General features: G+C 43.0%; 1 protein-coding gene across 1 annotated transcript; it reads left to right on the forward strand.

Annotated features, from left to right (window-relative positions):
* Positions 1-55: 55 nt before the first annotated feature.
* Positions 56-20,870, forward strand: LOC135544512 (mediator of RNA polymerase II transcription subunit 15-like). The gene is given in 20 exon segments (XM_064972179.1): positions 56-114; positions 7,593-7,696; positions 8,194-8,281; positions 9,808-9,859; positions 9,974-10,000; positions 10,124-10,288; positions 10,711-11,009; positions 12,070-12,396; positions 12,621-12,725; positions 14,262-14,372; positions 14,972-15,096; positions 15,227-15,306; positions 15,309-15,356; positions 15,638-15,772; positions 15,859-15,922; positions 16,021-16,087; positions 16,476-16,636; positions 16,874-17,040; positions 19,107-19,205; positions 20,402-20,870. Coding segments are annotated over 19 exon segments (2,334 nt in total). The 5' UTR covers positions 56-114; positions 7,593-7,619; the 3' UTR covers positions 20,539-20,870.
* The last annotated feature ends 592 nt before the right edge of the window (positions 20,871-21,462 follow it).

A 21,462-nucleotide genomic window follows, 5' to 3' on the forward strand; every position in this document is an offset into this window, starting at 1 on the left:
TGTATATGATAGTGGCAACCAATTATATTTTCACGTCACTGACACCTTGCGTGAGCGCTACGGAAGAGGAAGACAGAGGCCCAACTCGACGGGAAATCTTTCTTCCTCCAGCAGGTAGCGGTTTTCCGTTGTTTCGCCCACCAAGCAAAGAGTTTTGTTTGGAGGTCAATAGTGGTTTCCATCCAATTGGCGACAGATTTTCATGCGAATATTCTAAAATCCGCATAAAAATAATATGCGCATTTCCCCATCAAACATGTGGATACAAGTATGTGCGTGAGGAAGTATGGCCATTAAACTATATTTTGCGGGTGAATTCGGATGTTCTAAATATAAAATTCGATTCCATCGCATTTTCTAATCTACCGCATTTTCAAATCTCACAAAAAAAAGCGTTATATAGCGAGTGTGCCACCTCCGGTATTGGCAGTTAAATTCTTGCCAATATTGCGTGTATAGCCTTCATGATGAGATTACTATGGACAAAAGAGAGATTATTTTGTCAAATGGCAACCAAACATCGATTATCATGTCACCAGACTAAGACCCTCGATATTTATTGGAAAGGACCATCAAGCTCATCACCTTGCACTTTCACTACCATGTGAAGTTCATCATCATTTAGTTCGTATGTAGCCTAATAAACTGCATGCTTTATTGATGAGTCGTTGTGGGAATACCGCGCAACATGTTATCACGTGACTCCAAAGCGTTTCCACCGACATTTCTCACATAGGTTTTTATTTGATCAAATAGAAGTGTCATAAGGTTTCAGTTATGAGTGTACTGATATAGATAGGACACCTTAAATCCAGGCAACTTGATTGTTGACTTGATTCATGATAATGACTGCTTGCTAAGATTTTGAAAGTATGACGTTGATATACAGGCTGTGTATGTTTTGGTTTTACAAAGATGTGTAAATAATAACATCAAACCAATTAATTGAATACATTTTTTTTGCCAATCCTCGGTTCTAAACATGTATTTTTCTTCACTTTGCTCATTATATATTTCCCTGCGCGCATATGGCACACAGTTGGTGGTCGGAGCACGTCTCTAGAGCCACTGAGCCGGAGGAGCGTGTATTAATCCTGCTGTAGGCCTAGGACTCATTGCGGCCAGCACTATCATGGCAAACGAACGACTAACATTAACGAGTCAATCAGAAAGACATATCGTGACTCTCGAGTCAGTAAAAAGAGTCGTTCAAAAATAACTAATTTTTCGCAAACTGCACATCACTAGCATTTCTGCTCAAGCACGGCCAACAGCAGTAGGGTACAGATTTTCATTTGAATATTGAAGAATCTGCATTAAAAAAATATGCATTTTCCTACTGGTATTTCCACCAAATGGAATTGTTGCATAAAAATCAGTGCGTGATGAGGTAATGCACACAACTTAAGCAAAAAGTAGTCTTCGTTTTCTTGTAATCCTACCGATGTTCAACTCTGATAGTTTTGTCACAAAAACTGTTGTTAAATAGCAAATGTGCCTACTCTGGTCTTGGCACATGCACTCTAACCAACAGCTTGCAGATGCTGGTAGGCCAGTATACACTGCATGGTTTTCCTGACTTCTCTGATTCACCTCTAGCAGACACCATTCTGTATACTTCTGGCCCATCTTTGGACACTGTGTTAACTAACCTCCAGACGAGCTTCAATGCCATACAACTCTCCTTCCGTGGCCTCCAACTGCTCTTAAATGCAAGTAAAACTAGATGCATGCTTTTCAAACGATCGCTGCCCGCACCTACCCACCCGTCCAGCATCACTACTCTGGACTGTTCTGACTTAGAATATGTGGACAACTACAAATAGCTAGATGTCTGGTTAGATTGTAAACTCTCCTTCCAGACTCACATTAAGCATCTCCAATCAAAAATTAAATCTAGAATCGGCTTCCTGTTTCGCAACAAAGCATCCTTCACTCATGCTGCCTAACACCCTCGTAAAACTGACTATCCTACCGATCCTTGACTTCGGCAATGTCATTTACAATATAGCCTCCAACACTCAGAAAATTGGATGCTGTCTATCACAGTGCCATCCGTTTTGTCACCAAAGCCCCATATACTACCCACCACTGCAACCTGTACGCTTTCATTGGCTGGCCCTCGCTTCATATTCATCACCAAACCCACTGGCTCTAGGTCATCTATACGTCTTTGCTAGGTAAAGTCCCGCCTTATCTCAGTTCACTGCTCACCATAGCAGCACCCATCCGTAGCACGCTGTCCAGCATGTATATTTCACTGGTCACCCCCAAAGCCAATTCCTCCTTTGGCCGCCTTTCCTTCCAGTTCTCTGCTGCCAATAACTGGAATGAATTGCAAAAATCACTGAAGCTGGAGACTAATATCTCCCTCTCTAACTTTAAGCATCAGCTGTCAGAGCAGCTCACAGATCACTGCAACTGTACATAGCCCATCTGTAAATAGCTCATCCAGCTACCTCATCCCCATACTGTTATTTTTTTGTTGTTGCTCCTTTGCACACCAGTATCTCTACTTGCACATTCATCTTCTGCATATCTATCACTCCAGTGTTTAATTGCTAAATTGTAATTATTTTGCCACTATGGCCTATTTATTGCCTTACCTTCCTTAACTTACCTTATTTGCACACACTGTATATATACTTTTCTATTGTGTTATTGACTGTATGTTTATTCCATGTGTAACTCAGTGTTGTTGTTTGTGTCTCACTGCTTTGATTTGTCTTGGTCAGGTCGCAGTTGTAAATGAGAACTTATTCTCAACTGGCCTACCTGGTTAAATAAAGGTAAAATAAAAAAATAGCCATAGTGAGACCATACACCATATAATTGCGTGACTCCAAGTTTAATTGGATATGATGGTTATTATATCAATATTTGCGCATAAAGGCGTTTCCACCCTAATTTCTGGCATAATTCATTTTAATGACACAAAAAGATAGCACCAGGTCGAGCAAAAATGTATGTACACATTTATAATATTGTACCAAAACTTCCTGTTTCCATCACAGCTGTCATGATTTTTAAAATATGGTATGACTTGGCATAAAAACTCATCATGTAGACCAGCCTACCAGCACAGGCTAATGCTGAGACCGGCTAAAGCTGAGACCGAGAGACTGAAAAACAGCTTCTATCTCAAGGCCATCAGACTGTTAAACAGCCATCACTAACATTGAGTGGCTGCTGCCAACATACTGACTCGATTTTCTAGCCTCTTTAATAATTAAAAATTGGATGTAATAAATGTATCACTAGTCACTTTAAACAATGCCACTTTATATAATGTTTATATACCCTACATTACTCATCTCTTATGTATATACTGTACTCTATACTATCTACTGCATCTTGCCTATGCCATTCGGCCATTGCTCATCCATATATGTATATGTACATATTCTTATTCATTTCTTTACACTTGTGTGTATTAGGTAGTTGTTGTGAAATTGTTAGATTACTTGTTAGATATTCCTGCATGGTCAGAACTAGAAGCACAAGCATTTCGCTACACTCACATTAACATCTGCTAACAATGTGTATGTGACCAATAAAATTTGATTTGATGTATCGTTTTTAAATGTGCTGTGATTCAGGCAATTTGTGCTTCAAATCAACATTTATAGGTATAGGGGCCTGCTTGGTGATTAGCCTAGTGTACGCTATTCAGTCTACACACGATTCATGAATAGATGTCCCCACCAGCATATTTCCTTATTTTCAATTACTGTCAATCCTCAACTTCCCCTCCATTCAAGCTCCTCTGAAGTGTCATCTGGCATAGAACCATGACACATCGACTTGGGCCTCCCCACACTCAGCATTCTATTCTGAAAGGGACAGGATGCATGTGAATGCAGGAAACATTGCCACCCAAGACCCTCCAAAAAACAATGCAAATGAATACATGAATACATTAGGACTAGCATTAGCATGATAGGTTGTTTTGTAGATTTTGTGAGTCAACCATAACATTTGGTCACATTCAGTTTCTATCTTCCTCTCTTGGTTCTGAAATAGAAGAGTTTTCAGAGTACATACCTCTTGAGATTGCTACTGGCACAGAGTTGGTCTCATCACTGCAACACAGTCTGAATGTTAATAGATTTGCACCCACTGATTCTTAATGGCTAACGCCGGCCAATTCCCACATTCTTGCCGAGGCTCACTGGTGCAACAAATTGGATGAAAACCTACAGGAGTTTTTTTTTGTGAATGTATAATATCTGCTGACTCCGAACATAGGCCTAGGCTACTTCACTGACAAAGAGGGAAATTAAATACCATATAGAAGGATTAACAGAATTTCTGTGACCCTACTGATTTATCTACTATTTTTGCGTTCTGGTTCCCAAAAAATGCCTTCCAGGTCATTTGTTTCATTGTCACTTTATGAACTTACCAACATGACTACAGAAGGGGTATGTGATGTAGGTAATGGGCAGAGCCTTCTATTGCAATAAAGGTATTTGGTGATTATGAATAAATGGGTCAGAATGACTCAAATTACAACTCCCACAGGAAGCAGCACCAGCTCAGTCAAAAGTAGGTTGCTTGGTTCAGGGGGGGGGGGGGGGGGGGGGACATACAAATGCCTCATCCAAGAATGACAGAAAATTTAGTAAAATCAATAAAAACATGCAAAAAATAACAACTAATATGGCAGTGTTGGAAAGAAGGACAGACAAATCTGTTTCCAGTTACTGAAGTCCTATGCACATCAAAGTTACGCTATTTGGGTGATGCAATCTCTTTGTTTGTGCAACTACTAGAATTCAGGACACTTTCAGGTTTCCTCGATTTCAACACCCTCTTGTCTAGTGGGTAATGGAAACTAGTGGTGAGGTCATAAGATCCTGAAATAGATTCTGAATAGACTGAGGTCCCAGGAATTTGATATGGGTTACATCTCTATTAAGCTTACTAACTTTCATAAACAAGTACTTCTAACTTGGAACATCCTTTACAAACACAAGTATCCCCTTATAGGTATACAATCTGGAATATGTTTTTTTTTTTTTTAATTTCACCTTTATTTAACCAGGTAGGCAAGTTGAGAACAAGTTCTCATTTACAATTGCAACCTGGCCAGTATAAAGCAAAGCAGTTTGACACATACAACAACACAGAGTTACACATGGAGTAAAACAAACATACAGTCAATAATACAGTAGAAAAATAAGTCTATATACAATGTGAGCAAATGAGGTGAGATAATGGAGGTAAAGGCAAAAAAAAGGCCATGGTGGCGGAGTAAATACAATATAGCAAGTAAAATACTGGAATGGTAGATTTGCAGTGGAAGAATGCGCAAAGTAGAGAGAGAAATAATGGGGTGCAAAGGAGCAAAATAAATACAGTAGGGGAAGAGGTAGCTGTTTGGGATAAATTATAGATGGGCTATGTACAGGTGCAGTAATCTGTGAGCTGCTCTGACAGCTGGTGCTTAAAGCTAGTGAGGGAGATAAGTTTTTCCAGTTTCAGAGATTTTTGTAGTTCATTCCAGTCATTGGCAGCAGAGAACTGTAAGGAGAGGCGGCCAAAGGAAGAATTGGTTTTGGGGGTGACCAGAGATATACCTGCTGGAGCGCGTGCTACAAGTGGGTGCTGCTACGGTGACCAGCGAGCTGAGATAAAGGGGGACTTTACCTAGCAGGGTCTTGTAGATGACCTGAAGCCAGTGGGTTTGGCGACGAGTATGAAGCGAGGGCCAGCCAACGAGAGAGTACAGGTTGCAGTGGTGGGTAGTATATGGGCCTTTGGTAACAAAATGGATGGATCTGTGATAGACTGCATCCAATTTATTGAGTAGGGTATTGGAGGCTATTTTGTAAAAGACATCGTCGAAGTCGAGGATCGGTAGGATGGTCAGTTTTACAAGGGTATGTTTGGCAGCATGAGGGAAGGATGCTTTGTTGCAAAATAGGAAGCCAATACTAGATTTAGCTTTGGATTGGAGATGTTTGATGTGAGTCTGGAAGGAGAGTTTACACTTTAACCAGACACCTAGGTATTTGTAGTTGTCCACATATTCTAAGTCAGAACTGTCCAGAGTAGTGATGTTGGACGGGCGGGCAGGTGCAGGCAGTGATCGGTTGAAAAGCATGCATTTAGTTTTACTTGTATTTAAGAGCAATTGGAGGCCACGGAAGGAGAGTTGTATGGCATTGAAGCTCGTCTGGAGGGTTGTTAACATAGTGTCCAAAGAAGGGCCAGAAGTATACAGAATGGTGTCGTCTGCGTAGAGGTGGATCAGAGTACTCACCAGCAGCAAGAGCGACATCATTGAGGTATACAGAGAAGAGAGTCGGTCCAATAATTGAACCCTGTGGCACCCCCATAGAGACTGCCAGACAACAGGCCCTCCGATTTGACACACTGAACTCTATCAGAGATAATAAAGACATAAATACAAAAACAAGTCTTTATTTTTCCAGAACTGGATTGACAACAACATAATTTGGGTTAAACAATTATTGAACAATGACGGCCAACTATATGATTATCAAGAATTTATGAGAATATAACAATACTCCAAGTGCAACTGTTGAGGATTTTGTAGCCTCAATTAAATTAGAAGGAATTTACATGTTAAACATGTAATAACATGTATATACGGAAACAATGTCAATATGTTGCTATTCCCTCTGATAAAATGTACTGGAATGCAGCCCTAGGACAAGTAAACTGGAACAAAGTTTTGTTGTTGTCTGGTAAATATTGTATATCTAATAAGATAAAAGAAGTATCATACAAACTCATTCATAGAATCTTCCCTGTAAAGATCTTCATCATACACAGATTTAAAATAGCTATTGATAACAAATGTGTATTTTGTGGTTGTGACCCAGAGACTCTTGACCATTTTTGGGGGACTGTTCTTATGTCAGAAGATTTTGGAGTGAGTTAGAAGATTTTATTTTAAAATAAACGACTATGTTAATCTGAGGGATTTAGATTCTGTTTCGATCCAAACTCTGTTTTGTTTCGATCCAAATGATATGGACCCTGATTTAACTTTCATTGTTAATTTGTTTATCTTTCATGGAATATTCTTTATCCATAAAACGAAGTGGGCAGAGAACAAACCCCTCTTCACATTATTTAAGATATAATTTAAATATTACTTAGAAATTATCAGTAAATGTAAAAACAAAAAAGCAATACGCACCATAAAAGTATTTAACAAATTGAAAATGAATCTTGATATGTAATTCCCCTGTCTGTTAGGTTTATGTACTCTTGTTTATGTACTCTTGTACATGTACACTGTACATCCTTGCAGTTCAGATTAACAGCCCCATGCAGATGCCTCACTTCATGTTGCCAAACTCAGAATAGAACGTTTTGTAGATCCATGAAATTCAGAGGCCTACTCCTAAAAGTCCACCCCCATTGAAAGTATTCGTTTCCAATCAGAGATTAGTTTATCACATTAAGCACTACTAAAATCTTTCTAATCAGAGATGTCTTTGAAAACTACAGCTACATTGTTGCAAATGTAGCAGCTCTTGAATGGAGGGAGAATTTAAACCGGAAGTACGTTTATGTTTTCTATTTATGCTTTTTGGTGCTGCATTCATTCAAAGTCTACGTTTGCGGCTTGTCTGAAAACGATGTCTGCAATGGAGGTCCCAGGACCAGAAAGCGATTGGAGAAGCCCTGCATTCCGACAGAAAGTTGTTGCACAAATGTGAGACAATTTAGTTTTATTAAAACTCTGTAAACGTTGCTCACGTTGTGATATTTTATTTACTCCGCTATTATCACGACAGTGGCTAGCACACCAGTTAGCCATCTATGTTAGCTTCGCTACGGAACATGCTTGATATGAGGCCGTAAGCAATGCATCATCTTGGTTGATGCAGTTAGCTGCATGTGTTCTAATTTGACCATAAAAAATGCCTGCAGTTTGAGAAGTTTTGAGACGAACTAATTGGCGTTTAGCTAAAGGTTAGCCAAACTAGCCTTTGCTATTGTTACTTCGCTTCCTATGTAACTAGCTAGTTAATGCTTGCTGGCTAGCTAGCTAGATGCGAGGTATAGTCATCACACACCCGGTGACATTTCTTCTTGGCCTCATTTAGAGTAAATTGCAGTTACTCATCCATGAATATAATATCACTGGAATGTGTGTTAGCAAAAATATATAATCTTCCAACATTCGTTTGATCTTAATCTCTTTTTCAGTGAAGAGGCGATGAGAAAGGCTGGGACTGCACACACGAAGTCCAGCAATGATATGGAGAATCATGTTTATGTCAAAGCCAAATCTAGAGTGAGTGAACGTTTTTAATTTACACACACCTAATAACCTCAACATGGATCACCAGACAACACTCAGTAACATTCTATATAATTAACTGGAATTATTGGTGAAGAATGACCATCTCATCTACACTGAACTAAAATGTAAACAATTTCAAAGATTTTACTGAGTCACAGTTCATATAAGGAAATCAGTCAATTGAAAGGAATCCATTAGGCCTTAATCTATGGATGTCACATGACTGATATACATCTGTTACTCCCAGAAAAAGTAGGGGCGTGGATCAGAAAACCAGTCAGTATCTGGTGCAACAACCATTTGCCTCATGTAGCGTGACACATCTCCTTTGCATAGAATTGATCAAGCTGTTGATTGTGGCCTGTGGAATGTTGTCCCACTTCTCTTCAATGGCTGTGCAAGGTTGCTGGATATTGGTGGGAACTGGAACACACTGTTGTACATGTTGATCCAGACCACCAGCATGTTTGATGAGTATGCAAGCCATGAAGATCTGGGACATTTTCAGCATCCAGGAATTGTGTGGAGATCCTTGCGACATGGGGCCATGCATTATCATTCTGAAACATTCTGAAACATTCATCTGAATGGCAAGATCCTGTTACAGTATCTCTGTGCATTCAAATTGCCATTGATAAAATGCAATTCTGTTCGTTGTCCTTCGTTCATGCCTGCCCATACCATAACCTCACCTCCACCATGGGGCACTCTGTTTACAAAATTGACATCAGCAAACCGCTCGCCCACACGACGCCATACACACTAAACTGTCTGTCATCTGCCCGGTACAGTTGAAGAGCACACTTCTCCAGTGTGCCAGTGACCATTGAAGGTGAGCATTGGCCCACTGAAATCAGTTACGACGCCGAACTGCAGTCGGTTCAAGACCCTGGTGAGGACGACAAGCACGCAGATGAGCTTCCCTGAGAACGTTTCTGACAGTTTGGGCCGAAATTCTTCGGGTTGTGCAAGCCCGCTGTTTCATCGGCTGTCCGGGTTGCAAGTCTCAGACAATCCCGCAGGAAAAGAAGCTGGATGTTGAGGTCCTGGGCTGGCGTGGTCTGCAGTTATAATGTCGGTTGGATGTATAGCCAAATTCTCTAAAACAATGTTGGAGGTGGCTTATGGTAGAGAAATTAACGCTACCTTCACTGGCAACAGCTCTGGTGGACATCCCTACAGTCAGCATGCTAATTGCATGCTCCCTCAACTTGAGACATCTCTGGCATTGTGTTGTTGAAAAAACTGCACATTTTAGTACTCTTTTATTGGCACCAGCACAAGGTGCACCTGTGTAATGATCATGCTTTTTAATCAGCTTTGTGATATGCCATACCTGGCAGGTGGGTGGATTATCTTGGCAAAGGAGAAATGCTCACTAACAGGGATGTAACAAATGTGTGCACAAATGCAACATTTCTGTGATCTATTAGTTGATTCATGGAACCAACTCTTTACATGGTGCATTTATATTTTTGTTCAGTATGATAATGGTGTTATTGTTTAATTCTGAACAGGAAGAATACTTGTCCCTGGTAGCAAGGTTGATCATTCACTTCAGAGACATTCGTAAGTACCCCACATACTTTTCCTATCTGCAATGTAGGTCTAACTCTTGTTCATATTTTGAGACAACTATTCTGTAAAGTTGAGTTACGTAATGGTATATTTTTTGTTTTGCAGATAAAAAGGCACAAGGAGGAGGTCTGGGTGAGTTGTTGTGATTTTGCTAAATATGTTTTCCCTTACTGAAAGACATTCAGAAGAATATCTATGTAGTTACTCATGCCGCTACCCATGTGTAAAATGTATATACTGTCTCCCCTCTTCCAGATCCCATGAATGCCCTGACAAATCTCACAGGGGTTCCAGGGGTTCCAGGCGGCATCGCCATGGGGCCTAGGCCACCTGGTGCACCCATGGGTGGCATGGGGACCATGGGGCAGATGCAAATGGGTCAGCATGCAATGGCAGGTGTGGCTGGAAATCCTCAAGCGAGTGAGTGTATTTCTGAAGCTATTTAACGTTCTCACGTTATTATTTGAATGCTGCTGTCTGTTAGCCCACAGAAACAATTGGATCAGTAGCCTACTGGTCATGACATTTTGATTTTCGATCAGGGACCTCCAAACTCATATTCCTGTGTCCTCCATGAGGCTCAGAGCATGTGAGCAGAGATGAGTGGGAGCAGAGCGAGGAGCAGAGCTGGCACAATTTGACTGCAGCTGGGGAAATGGACGTGGAGCGCTCTGTGTGCAGTGAGCTGGATTTCCGACCGCTCAACTCGGCTCACAGGCACTGCTCTACACTCATATTTCTGTTTCCTCAGTAACGCTCAGGTGTAGTGCTTTTCCTCCAGGGCTTTCCCCAAGTTCTCAGCTGGAGGATGTGTGTCTGTTTTGTCCTCATCCTCCCTGTAGTAGGAGGTCCAGGGCAGATGCAGATGCAGCAGATTGCCCAGCAGCAGCAGTCCATTCAGTTCCAGCAGTTCCAGGCACAGCAGCAACAGACAGCCATGCAACAACAGCAACAGACGGCCATGCAGCAGCAGCAGACAGCTATGCAACAACAGACAGCCATACAGCAGCAGCAGTTTCAGGTCCAGCAGCAGCTGAAGCTGCAACAGTTACAGCAGCAACACCATCAGAACCAACAGCTCCAACAGCAGCACCAAAACCAGCAGCAGCAGCAGGCCCAAAACCAGCAACAACAGAACCAGGTATAACAGGGATGCAAACTTGTCCATTTTTGACGATGTTCGCCGCTTGGATCTCAAAATAGGTCATCCACGTGAGTTGTGTAGAGCTGTAAAAAACGGACAAAAAGTGTGCAGGCGTAGAGTGTATCACCCATAGTGCTATACAAAAGAGCCTCGAACAGATCGTCTCCCTGTGATCACTACCTTCTCTCTCTCGAAATGAATGACTGAGCACAGAATGTATACCTACACGGCCTACAAATAGAATATCAGAGTTCAGAGCGTGATGTCAGATTTGTCATGTCAGAATGAGTGCTTCATCCAATATCACGTGACAGCTGTGAGCAGCCAGCCACATCCCCTAACCAGCCATTAGCCTACTCAGCTGCTTCTCTGTCCATTCTTTCTGTGCATCTCCATCAGTTTTTAATTGTTATTTTGCCATGATGGCAAGCTGGAGTGTGCAGACGTTATTGGAGCGGCTCGCTGCGCAAGCGCAGTGGATACGCCTCTTAATTTCGCCTGTAAGAACAACAAGTGCAGTAGGCTTCGTTGTAACCCAAACTCTTAGTGCCATAGAGGAAAAACGGAGCACATTGACAGTCAGGTTTGCCATAAGTTTCTAGCCCAAACCACTCCTTACCGGAGCTACCTTCTTCCCCTTTCTACCTATAATTGGTACACTTTTTATATAATTTTATAAACCATGTCGCTGGCAATTTTAAACTACTTGCGCGCCTCACATTTTTGGATGGATAACAAGTGATCGAGGGGCAAACCCTGTGGTATCATGATACTACTTGGTATCGTGATACTTGGCCTGGTATCACATCGTTAGTAAAATGTTGGTATTGTGACAATTCTTTTCACCTTTGGCCCCTCACCAGTTTGTGTCCCTGTATAAGCTACAATCCCCACCATGATGGCATGCCTAGATGTACATCAAAAGCTAACAGAGACATACAGAAGGCAGTTCAATTGGTTGATCTTTTGGTAAATAAATATAAGGGGCTTCAAATAATCTTGGGGCTTCAAATAATCTTTATTTAAGTATTTACATGCCTTCCCCATCTCTCTTCAGATGCACCCATCAAGGCTCCAGCAACAACAGCAGATAGTTCAGTTACAACTCCAACAGCAGCATGCCCAGGCCCAGGCACAAGCTCAAGCCCAGGCCCAAGCCCAGGCCCAAGCACAAGCCCAGGCGCAGTCCATTCAGCACATGGTCCAGCAGCAGCAGCAGGTTCAGGCCCAGTCTCAGCCCCAGGCGGCCCAGCTACCCCCCCACTCCCAGCAGCAGCAGGGCATGGTGCCCCAGTCTCTCGCTGGACAGATGACCTCCACACAGCACGTGCCCATCAGCTCGCTCAGTCAGCAGCAGCAACAGCTCAAGATCCAAGCATTGCAGGTAAAGCAGAGGTGGTGTTAAAATATGGAAAAATATTAACTATGTTTATTTCACCCTCTGTAGAATAGAATTTGATTGTCCACTCTAAATTTGTAATCTCGAGTCTCTGGGATAGCACCCATTCCAGTATCTTTTTTTTTTTACACACCCCTCTGCTTGTTTGCTTGCCTATGCGTGTGTGTGTGTGTGTTTGTGTATGTGCTGTGTTCTGTTTGTGTGGCCAGGCTAGAGCGATACAGCAGCAGCAAGTCCAGCAGGCCCAGCAGGCAGCGCAGCAAGCCCAACAGGCGGCAGCCCAGGCCCAGCTAGCTGCAGCAGTACCTGGACAGGTAAGAACACAGCACTGCAAGCTGGTGTGTAGTGGGACTCATTGACTGACTGGGGACTGCCACTTGTCACTGAGCTTGGCCTGGAGTGAGTGCACGCTTTCAGATTCACCCCCTTTGAAATTTCAGCAGTTGATTTAATTTTGGGTCGCAAGCTCTTCTGTTGGTGTTAAATGACTTGAGGAAGACACAGGATATTTCTCTGTGTTGTCCGTTGCCATACTTAAGCTACTGTCATAGCCAGGAGGCAGTAATGCTTGTTTTATAGCTCAACGTTACCTACAGAGACTTAAGTTAGCATCTATTCTAATAATTACACTGTTGCTGCTTGATGTCTCAGGCTCAGGGGTTCTTTGGTTTGAACTGAATGATGAGTCTCCTACATAACCCAGGAAATCAATTTAGTTTGTTGTCACTTGAATATGATGCTTTCTGAGAATTCCTTGATAGGCTTGGTACTCCTGTCTATCACTTCCAAGCAAAATAGGGATGGAGCTAGGATTCACTTCCACAAGCCACTTCCCCCATCCCTTTCTTCTCTACCAAACTAGAACTCACCTTGACCTCTTCTCCCCCCGCTACTTCTCCCTATTGAAAATCCCTGGAAGTGTGATACTGAATTTCTCAGAATGAAACCCACGGGTGGGCTGCTGAGAGAAAATAAAGTTGATCTCCCAGAGGATGTCTCTTTATTGTACCTCACAGCAACGTTAGAATGTCTTGTTCCCCCTCCATGCATGTGTGTTGTTCATGCAGTGAATGCTGCAACTGCATGCCTACTCTGCCCTGCAAACCAACAATATTCTTCAACTCGGCTGCTACATCTACCAGCGCTACTGTTACTGTAGATGCAAATACATGGCATCATCAACCATTGAAGGGCCCCCATTCTCTCATCCAATTGACCAATAGATACTGTTTGGGAAAACCCTGCCAAACCTCCTACTGGGGGTACCAGTGAGGTTTCACCATTCAAAATGCAATGCCTATCTACGCAACCGTTGTTTGATAAAACCATTGAAATAGTTTCCAGACTAGAATGTTTAATAAATTAATTTTGAATAATTTAGTAACCAAAAATTGAGATCTATGTTATTTCTAGTCAGTTGGCAATGTTGACCTACTGTACTTAGCTAAGCCATTTAAATAACTGTCATACACACTGCATGGTTTGGCCTAAAGAGGAGAGGGCGCATGTTCCCACTGGCCACGGCTGGCCTCATCACTGTTGTCATGGCAACTGTTTGTTCCGACTCCGGAGACAGGGTGACATGCTTGGCAACGCTGCCTGGCTGTATCTCTCTCACAAGGGTTTAAGATATGACTGTAACTGTGGCTCTGTCTGTGTGTCAATGAGTGTGCGTCCATGTGTTTGTTCATGCCTGCTTGTGTAATGTATTTTACAGATTTTGCTCCTGGAAGTGTGCTTGCATGTGTCCGAGTGTGTTTTTTGTGTGCGTGCATGTGCATCATCTCCGCTAATGCATTGCATTTCTTGTTTTGCTTGTGACATGTATGTTGTCCCCTCTGTCCTCCAAGATGATGATGCCCCGCCTTGGGATGCAAATTCCACCCCGGTTGCCCCGCGCTGCCCCGAACCCCACCATACCTCCAAACTCTGCTGCCATGGGAGGACAGCAAATGCCACAGGTATTTACGCCAGGGTAGAGTGACCAGGTAGTCTTCCTACTCTGACCTGACCCTCATGGTGACCACCACCTCTTCTAAAACCGTGTCCCTCTGGTGTGCTTCCTTATGCCAACCCTCATCCCTCAGTGCAGCCCTCAAATCTCATCCCCACTCTACCCAAACCTCCACTCCTGCTTCTTATACAGACCAGTGGAATTAGATTGGATAGTAAACATCTGTTCTCATGCTCAGTATAGATATATATGTGGATTCATGGAAAGAGAGCTGTGCCTTCTACAAGCAGCTTCCCATTTGGAATCCATTAAGGGCAGACCTATAGATGTGATTGGGAATGCTGTTGTTTTTTTGCTCAGTGTAAGGGCGTCTGGCCAGTATTCATTGTGTATGGTAAGTACCAGTAAGACAAGTATTTTCTTCCTATCTTCCTCAGTAGGCACTCAGGCCCTGGTCGGTGTAATGGCTGAAGGATCTTTTCCCCCTGCTATCTAGGATGGATGGTAAAGTGATGCAGCATCCAACCAGCTAAAGATGTGCTGGGGTCTCCAGTGATTGGTTCGTCTGGTGTGAGCCCCCAATTTTTCTTTTCACTCCCTCCATAGGTTCAGCAGCACCAGATGATGTCATCGCCCTCGCCGGTACAGGTGCAGACCCCCCAGTCCATGCCCCCCCCTCCCCAGCCACAGCCATCCCCACAGCCCCCGTCCTCCCAGCCCAACTCAGTCAGGTGAGCAAAGATGACAAGCCCACTCTCTCCCTTTATGTGGTGATTTTATTGACTTGAATATGGCATTTTTATTTCAGGTCTAGAATAGAATGACTTTCTCTGGTATCAACTGTATTGCGTTTCTTCACAGCAGTTCTGGTCCCACACCGTCGCCAGGTGGCTTCCAGCCTAGCCCATCCCCCCAGCCCTCGCATAGCCCAGCCACCGCACGCACCCCCAGAACTATAGCGTTCCCTCCCCAGGACCCCTCAACACCCCAGGTACTGTCCCAACTCCTCGTTGGAGCAGAGGTGGGGACCTTAGCCCCTAAATATCATACCTTATAGTAAGGATTGTTTTCCTTACTATAGTTTACATTCTTATATCGGCTCTATGTAGGATTTTGATTTGTCTGGAACCATATAATTTTCTATTTACATTCTATGCCAAATATTGGAAGACCAATCAAGCCTTTTCACAGTGTCCCCAAGACTATGTAAACACATTGAATGTACCCGGGGATTCTAATTGTTGTCCCACGTGGTTGTCTGGTGACGTGAAGGGAACCCCAGTTCAGTGATGAGTCCATCCGGGGCCAATCAGCAAGAGGACCAGCAGTACATGGAGAAACTCAAACAGCTCTCCAAATACATTGAGCCGCTGCGTAGGATGATCAACAAGATAGACAAAAATGAAGGTATGCATTCAAACCATGCTCTTTCTTACCTTTCTTGACACTCTTGGCTGTTCCCACTCACTAAAGGGAGTTTGCGTTCCCAACAGATAGGAAAAAGGACCTGAGTAAGATGAAGAGCCTGCTGAACATTCTCACTGACCCCAACACAAGGTAAAATAATACAAGTGTGTTGCTTATGTGTGTCAGTGTCCATCCAAGTTTGTCTCAGCAATGGTTATTGAATGATGTCTCCTCTTCTGGACTTGCAGGTGTCCTCTCAGAACCTTACAGAAGTGTGAGATAGCACTGGAGAAACTGAAGAATGATATGGCTGTGGTAAGCATGAGACTGTTTTTTTTTTTTTTTTTACACCTTTATTTTACTAGGCAAGTCAGTTAAGAACAAATTCTTATTTTCAATGACGGCCTAGGAACAGAGGGTTAACTGCCTGGTCAGGGGCAGAACGACAGATTTTGTACCTTGTCAGCTTGGGGATTTGAACTTGCAACCTTTCGGTTACTAGTCCAATGCTCTAACCACGAGGCTACACTGCCGCCCCAGGTGTTGATAATCTTTGTGCTGTTTAATTGCTCCTTGGTTTTCAAAATGTCTTTCTTTTGTGAATTCCTAAAGGTTACCCATTGAATGTGAATCGTCAACAATTCAACAAAACGTTTGCTTATTTAGCTCCTTAACAACTGACTTTTTCCTAAACCTGTTCTAGCCGACGCCACCCCCTCCACCTGTGCCCTGCACCAAGCAGCAGTACCTTTGCCAGCCCCTCTTGGATGCCGTCATGGCAAACATCCGCTCGCCTGTCTTCAACCATTCCCTGTACCGTACCTTCGCCCCAGCCATGACAGCCATCCACGGGCCGCCCATCATGTGAGTTTACCCTAACCACTCCTTCAAGTCCAGAAACACTACACTTTAGGTCAGGGTAGGCAAGTATTTTTCGACGGGCATTGTGGAGCATCCCTGCTTTAGATCTGTCTACCACTCTGTCATTGATACAAGACCATCATTTCCTACAGTGCATAGAGAAAGTGTATTAAAGAGTACAGAAGCTGTGGGATCAGGCCGTCATCTGACACCCATGTCTATTCTCTCTTCACTCCACAGGGGCCCCATCATCGCGGCCCGAAAGAGGAAACACGAGGAGGATGACCGTCAGACCATCCCCAACATCCTGCAGGGGGAGGTGGCCCGTCTTAATGCCAAGTTCCTGGTCAACCTGGACCCTTCGTTCTGCAGTAACAACGGCACTGTGCACCTCATCTGTAAACTAGGTGAGTTAAGGGCTGAGGTAGGCAACTAGATTCAGTCGCGGGATGATTTTAGTTGGAGCGGATGTTCTGCTAATTGTTTATTTTATTTTATTAAACTAGGCAAGTCAGTGAAGAACAAATTCTTATTTACAATGATGGCCTACCAAAAAGGAAAAGACCTCCTATAGGACAAAACACACATGACGGGGGCTGAAATTAAAAATTGAAATATAGGACAAAACACACATGACATGAGACAACACTACATAGAGACCTAAGACAACAGTACAGCATGGCAGCAACACATGACGACAACATGGTACAAACATGATTGGAAACAGACAACAGCACAATGGGCAAGAAGGTAGAGACAACAATGCATTATGCGAAGCAGCTACAAGTGTCAGAGTCCATGATTTGAATCTTTGAATGAAGAGATTGAGAACTGTCCAGTTTGAGTGTTTGTTGCAACTCGTTCCAGTCACGAGCTGCAGTGAACTGAAAAGAGGAGCGACCCAGGGATGTGTGTGCTTTGGGGACCTTTAACAGAATGTGACTGGCAGAACGGGTGTTGTATGTGGAGGATGAGGGCTGCAGTAGATATCTCAGATAGGGGGGAGTGAGTCCTAAGAGGGTTTTATAAATACGCATCAACCAGTGGGTCTTGCGATGGGTATACAGAGATGACCAGTTTACAGAGGAGTATAGAGTGCAGTGATGTGTTCTATAAGGAGCATTGGGGGCAAATCTGATGGCCGAATGGTAAAGAATATCTAGCTGCTCGAGAGCACCCTTACTTGTCGATATATAAATTACGTCTCCGTAATCTAGCATGGGTAGGATGGTCATCTGAATCAGGGTTAGTTTAGCAGATGGGGTGAAAGAGGAGTGATTACGATAGAGGAAACAAGTCCAGATTTAACCTTAGCCTACAGCCTTGATATGTGCTGAGAGAAGGACAGTGTACCATCTAGCCATACTCCCAAGTACTGGTTTAAGGTGACTACCTCAAGCTCTAAACCCTCAGGTAGTAATAACACCGGAGGGGGACATTATTCTTACCGAACCACATGAGCTTTGTTTAGGAGGTGTTCAGAACAAGGTTAAGGGCAGAGAAAGCTTGTTGGACACTAAGAAATCTTTGTTGTAGAGCGTTTAACACCAAATCCAGGGAGGGGCCAGCTGAGTAGAAGACTATCATCTGCATATAAGTGAATGAGAGCACCTCCTACTGCCTGAGCTATGTTGTTGATGTAAATTGAGAAGAGCATGTGGTACTCCCTTGGTGACGGGTAGTGGCTGAGACCGTGGATATTCTGACTTTATACACTGCACTCTTTGAGAGAGGTAGTTAGCAAACCAGCCAACGACCCCTCAGAGACACCAATACTCCTTAGCCGGCCCACAAGAATGCAATGGTCTACTTTATATAAAAATAGCAGCACAACATTGCTTAGAATCAAGGGCAATGGTGACATAATTTAGGAAATTTAAGGTTGCAGTGACACATCCATAACCTGAACGGAAACCAGATTGCATATCAGAGAGAATACTATAGACATCGAGAGAGCCCGTCAGTTGATTGACACATTTTTCCAACACTTTGATAAACAGGGCAAAGTAGATATTGGCCTATAACAGGATCAGCTTGATCTCCCCCTTTTAAATAAAGGACGCACCATGGCTTCCATCCAAGCAATTGGAACTTCCCCAGAGAGGAGAGACAGGCTCAGCGATGATAGGGGCTGGAACCTTAAAGAAGGATCTAAACCACCTGACCCAGATGGGTTTTTTGGGGTCACGTTTAAGGATCTCCTTTAGCACCTCAGACTCAGTGAGCGCCTGCAGGGAGAAACTTTGTAGCGGAGCAGGGGGGAAAGTGGGAGGAATATCGGGGCAAGTCGCATTAGAAGGGCTGGGAGATGAGGAAATGTTGGATGGGCAAGAAGGCATGGCTGAGTCAATCACTTATGGGCCAACCGCTAGTGTAGGGCATTGAGAGATGAAGACCGGGGGAAATCTCACTATACTCTCTCAAATATAAAATAAATTGATGCCTGATGTTATTCCTTGCCTCGCTCTTCCAGATGATAAGAACCTGCCAAGTGTGCCCCCTCTCCAGCTCAGCATCCCAGCAGACTACCCAGACCAGAGCCCTCAGTGGGCAGACGACGGGCAAGTGTATGGTAAGACACACTGGCTTCTCTGTACCCATACATTGCATTCGGAAAGTATTCAGACCCCTTAATCTTTTCCACATTTTGTTATGTTGCAGCCTTATTCTAAAATTGTTAAAAACATGTTTTTTCTCATCAATCTACACACAAAGTGAAAACAGATTTTTAGACATTTTTTAAATGTATTAAAAATAAAACACATACCTTATAAGTATTCAGACCCTTTTCAATGAGACTCGAAATTGAGCTCAGGGGCATCCTGTTTCCATTGAACATCTTTGAGATGTTTCTACAACTTGATTGGAGTTCACCTGTGGTAAATTCAATTGATTGGACGTGATTTGGAAAGACACACGTCTATATAAGGTCCCACAGTTGACAGTGCATGTCAGAGCAAAAACCAAGCCATGAAGTTGAAGGAATTGTCCGTAGAGCTCCTAGACAAGATTGTGTCAAGGCACATCACAAGATGAACGGAGCAAAGTACAGAGATCCTTGATGAAAACCTGCTCCAGATCAATTAAATCCTCAGACTGGGGTGAAGGTTCACCTTCCAACAGGACAACGACCCGAGCACACAACCAAGAAAACGCAGGAGTGGCTTCAGAACAAGTCTCTGAATGTCCTTGAGTGGCCCAGCCAGAACCCTTTCTAACATCTCTGGGGAAGAGACCTGAAAATAGCTGTGTAGCGACGCTCCCCATCCAACCTGACAGAGCATGAGAGGATCTGCAGAGAATGGGAGAAACTCCCTATATACAGGTGTGCCAAGCTTGTAGCATCAAACTCAAGGCTGAAATCACTGCCAAGGGTGTTTAAACAAACTACCAAGTAAAAGGTCTGAATACATATGTAAATGTGATATTTCAGTTTATTTTTTAGACATTTTCAAAAATATCCAAACCTGTTTTTGCTTTGTCATTATGAGGTATTGTGTGTAGATTGAAGGGGGAAACAATTTAATCCGTTTTTAGAAAAATGCTGTAATGTAGCTAAATGTGGAAAAAGTCAAGGGGTCTTTATACTTTCCGAATGCACTGTATTAGTCAAATTGACTCTAACTTTGGGTGTAATGGAGAAAGTAGCTCAACATTACCATGACAGTTTAAAATGTTACATATATATTTATTTATTTTTAGCTTGTCTCAGGTTTCAATGCATTTTCGAGTTGATTTATGCTTTAATTGTCTTCCTCTACTCTCCAGGTGCTAACCCCTTCCTACAAAACGTTCACAGAAATATGACCTCCAAGCTCCTACAGCTCCCAGACAAGCACTCAGTGACTGCACTTCTCAATACTTGGGCACAGAGTGTCAGACAAGCCTGTCTTTCAGCAGCATAGACAAGAAGCTCACCTCACCTGTCCAGCATAACTTATCACTAAGACGGTGCAAACTGGAAGGAGTGGGCTACCACATCTTGGAGCACCAGCTCTCCCCTATCACTAGGGTGTGCTGCTGATGGTTCTATACAAACTGTATTATGAGAAGGTCCATTTGGGATGAGTTATGTAAAGAATTTTGAGTTGAGAAAATGTATAACCAATAACTGAACCACGTTGCGGTGTAGAGCTTTGAAGTGTGTGTGTGTGTGTGTGTGTGTGTATATATATATATATATACTCATCTCATAAGGGATTTTTGTTTTGTTCTCATGAATAAAAACTTTTCTGTTCATCTGTGTTTTCATGAACCTAGATACAGGTAACTTCCAAAATAAAGGAAACACTTCAGTAAATGGGTGATACAAAGTATATTGAATGCAGGTGCTTCCACAATGGTGTGGTTCCCGAGTTAATTAATAAATTAACATCTCATCACGTTTAGGGTCATGTATAAAATGCCCAGTTGCTCATTGTTTTGGCTACTGTGGCTAGAAGTGATCTCAGTGTCTTGGAAATAGGTGTCTCAAAGGATCACAGGGGGTTTAAATGGTGTCTGTCACCAGATTTTAACACAGTTGAACACTTATGGGATATTCTGGAGCAGCACCTTGAGATGATGTTTTCCATCAACAAAACACCAAATTATGAAATGTCTTGTAAGAACAGTGTTGCATCCCTCCAATAGAGTTCCAGACACTTGTAGAATCTATGCCAAGGCGTGTTGAAGCTGTTGTGACCTAACACCCTACTTTAAGACACTAATGGTGTTTGTTTTGGCAGTTACTTGTACATCCATAAGACAAAATACAACTAACTTCACCAACAACGCCACACCAAAATACGTTTAATAGGGAGAAATATAAATGTATGTACATTGAACTT

Source organism: Oncorhynchus masou, chromosome 8 (genome assembly GCF_036934945.1).
Source record: "Oncorhynchus masou masou isolate Uvic2021 chromosome 8, UVic_Omas_1.1, whole genome shotgun sequence".
In the NCBI taxonomy this organism is placed as follows: domain Eukaryota; kingdom Metazoa; phylum Chordata; class Actinopteri; order Salmoniformes; family Salmonidae; genus Oncorhynchus; species Oncorhynchus masou.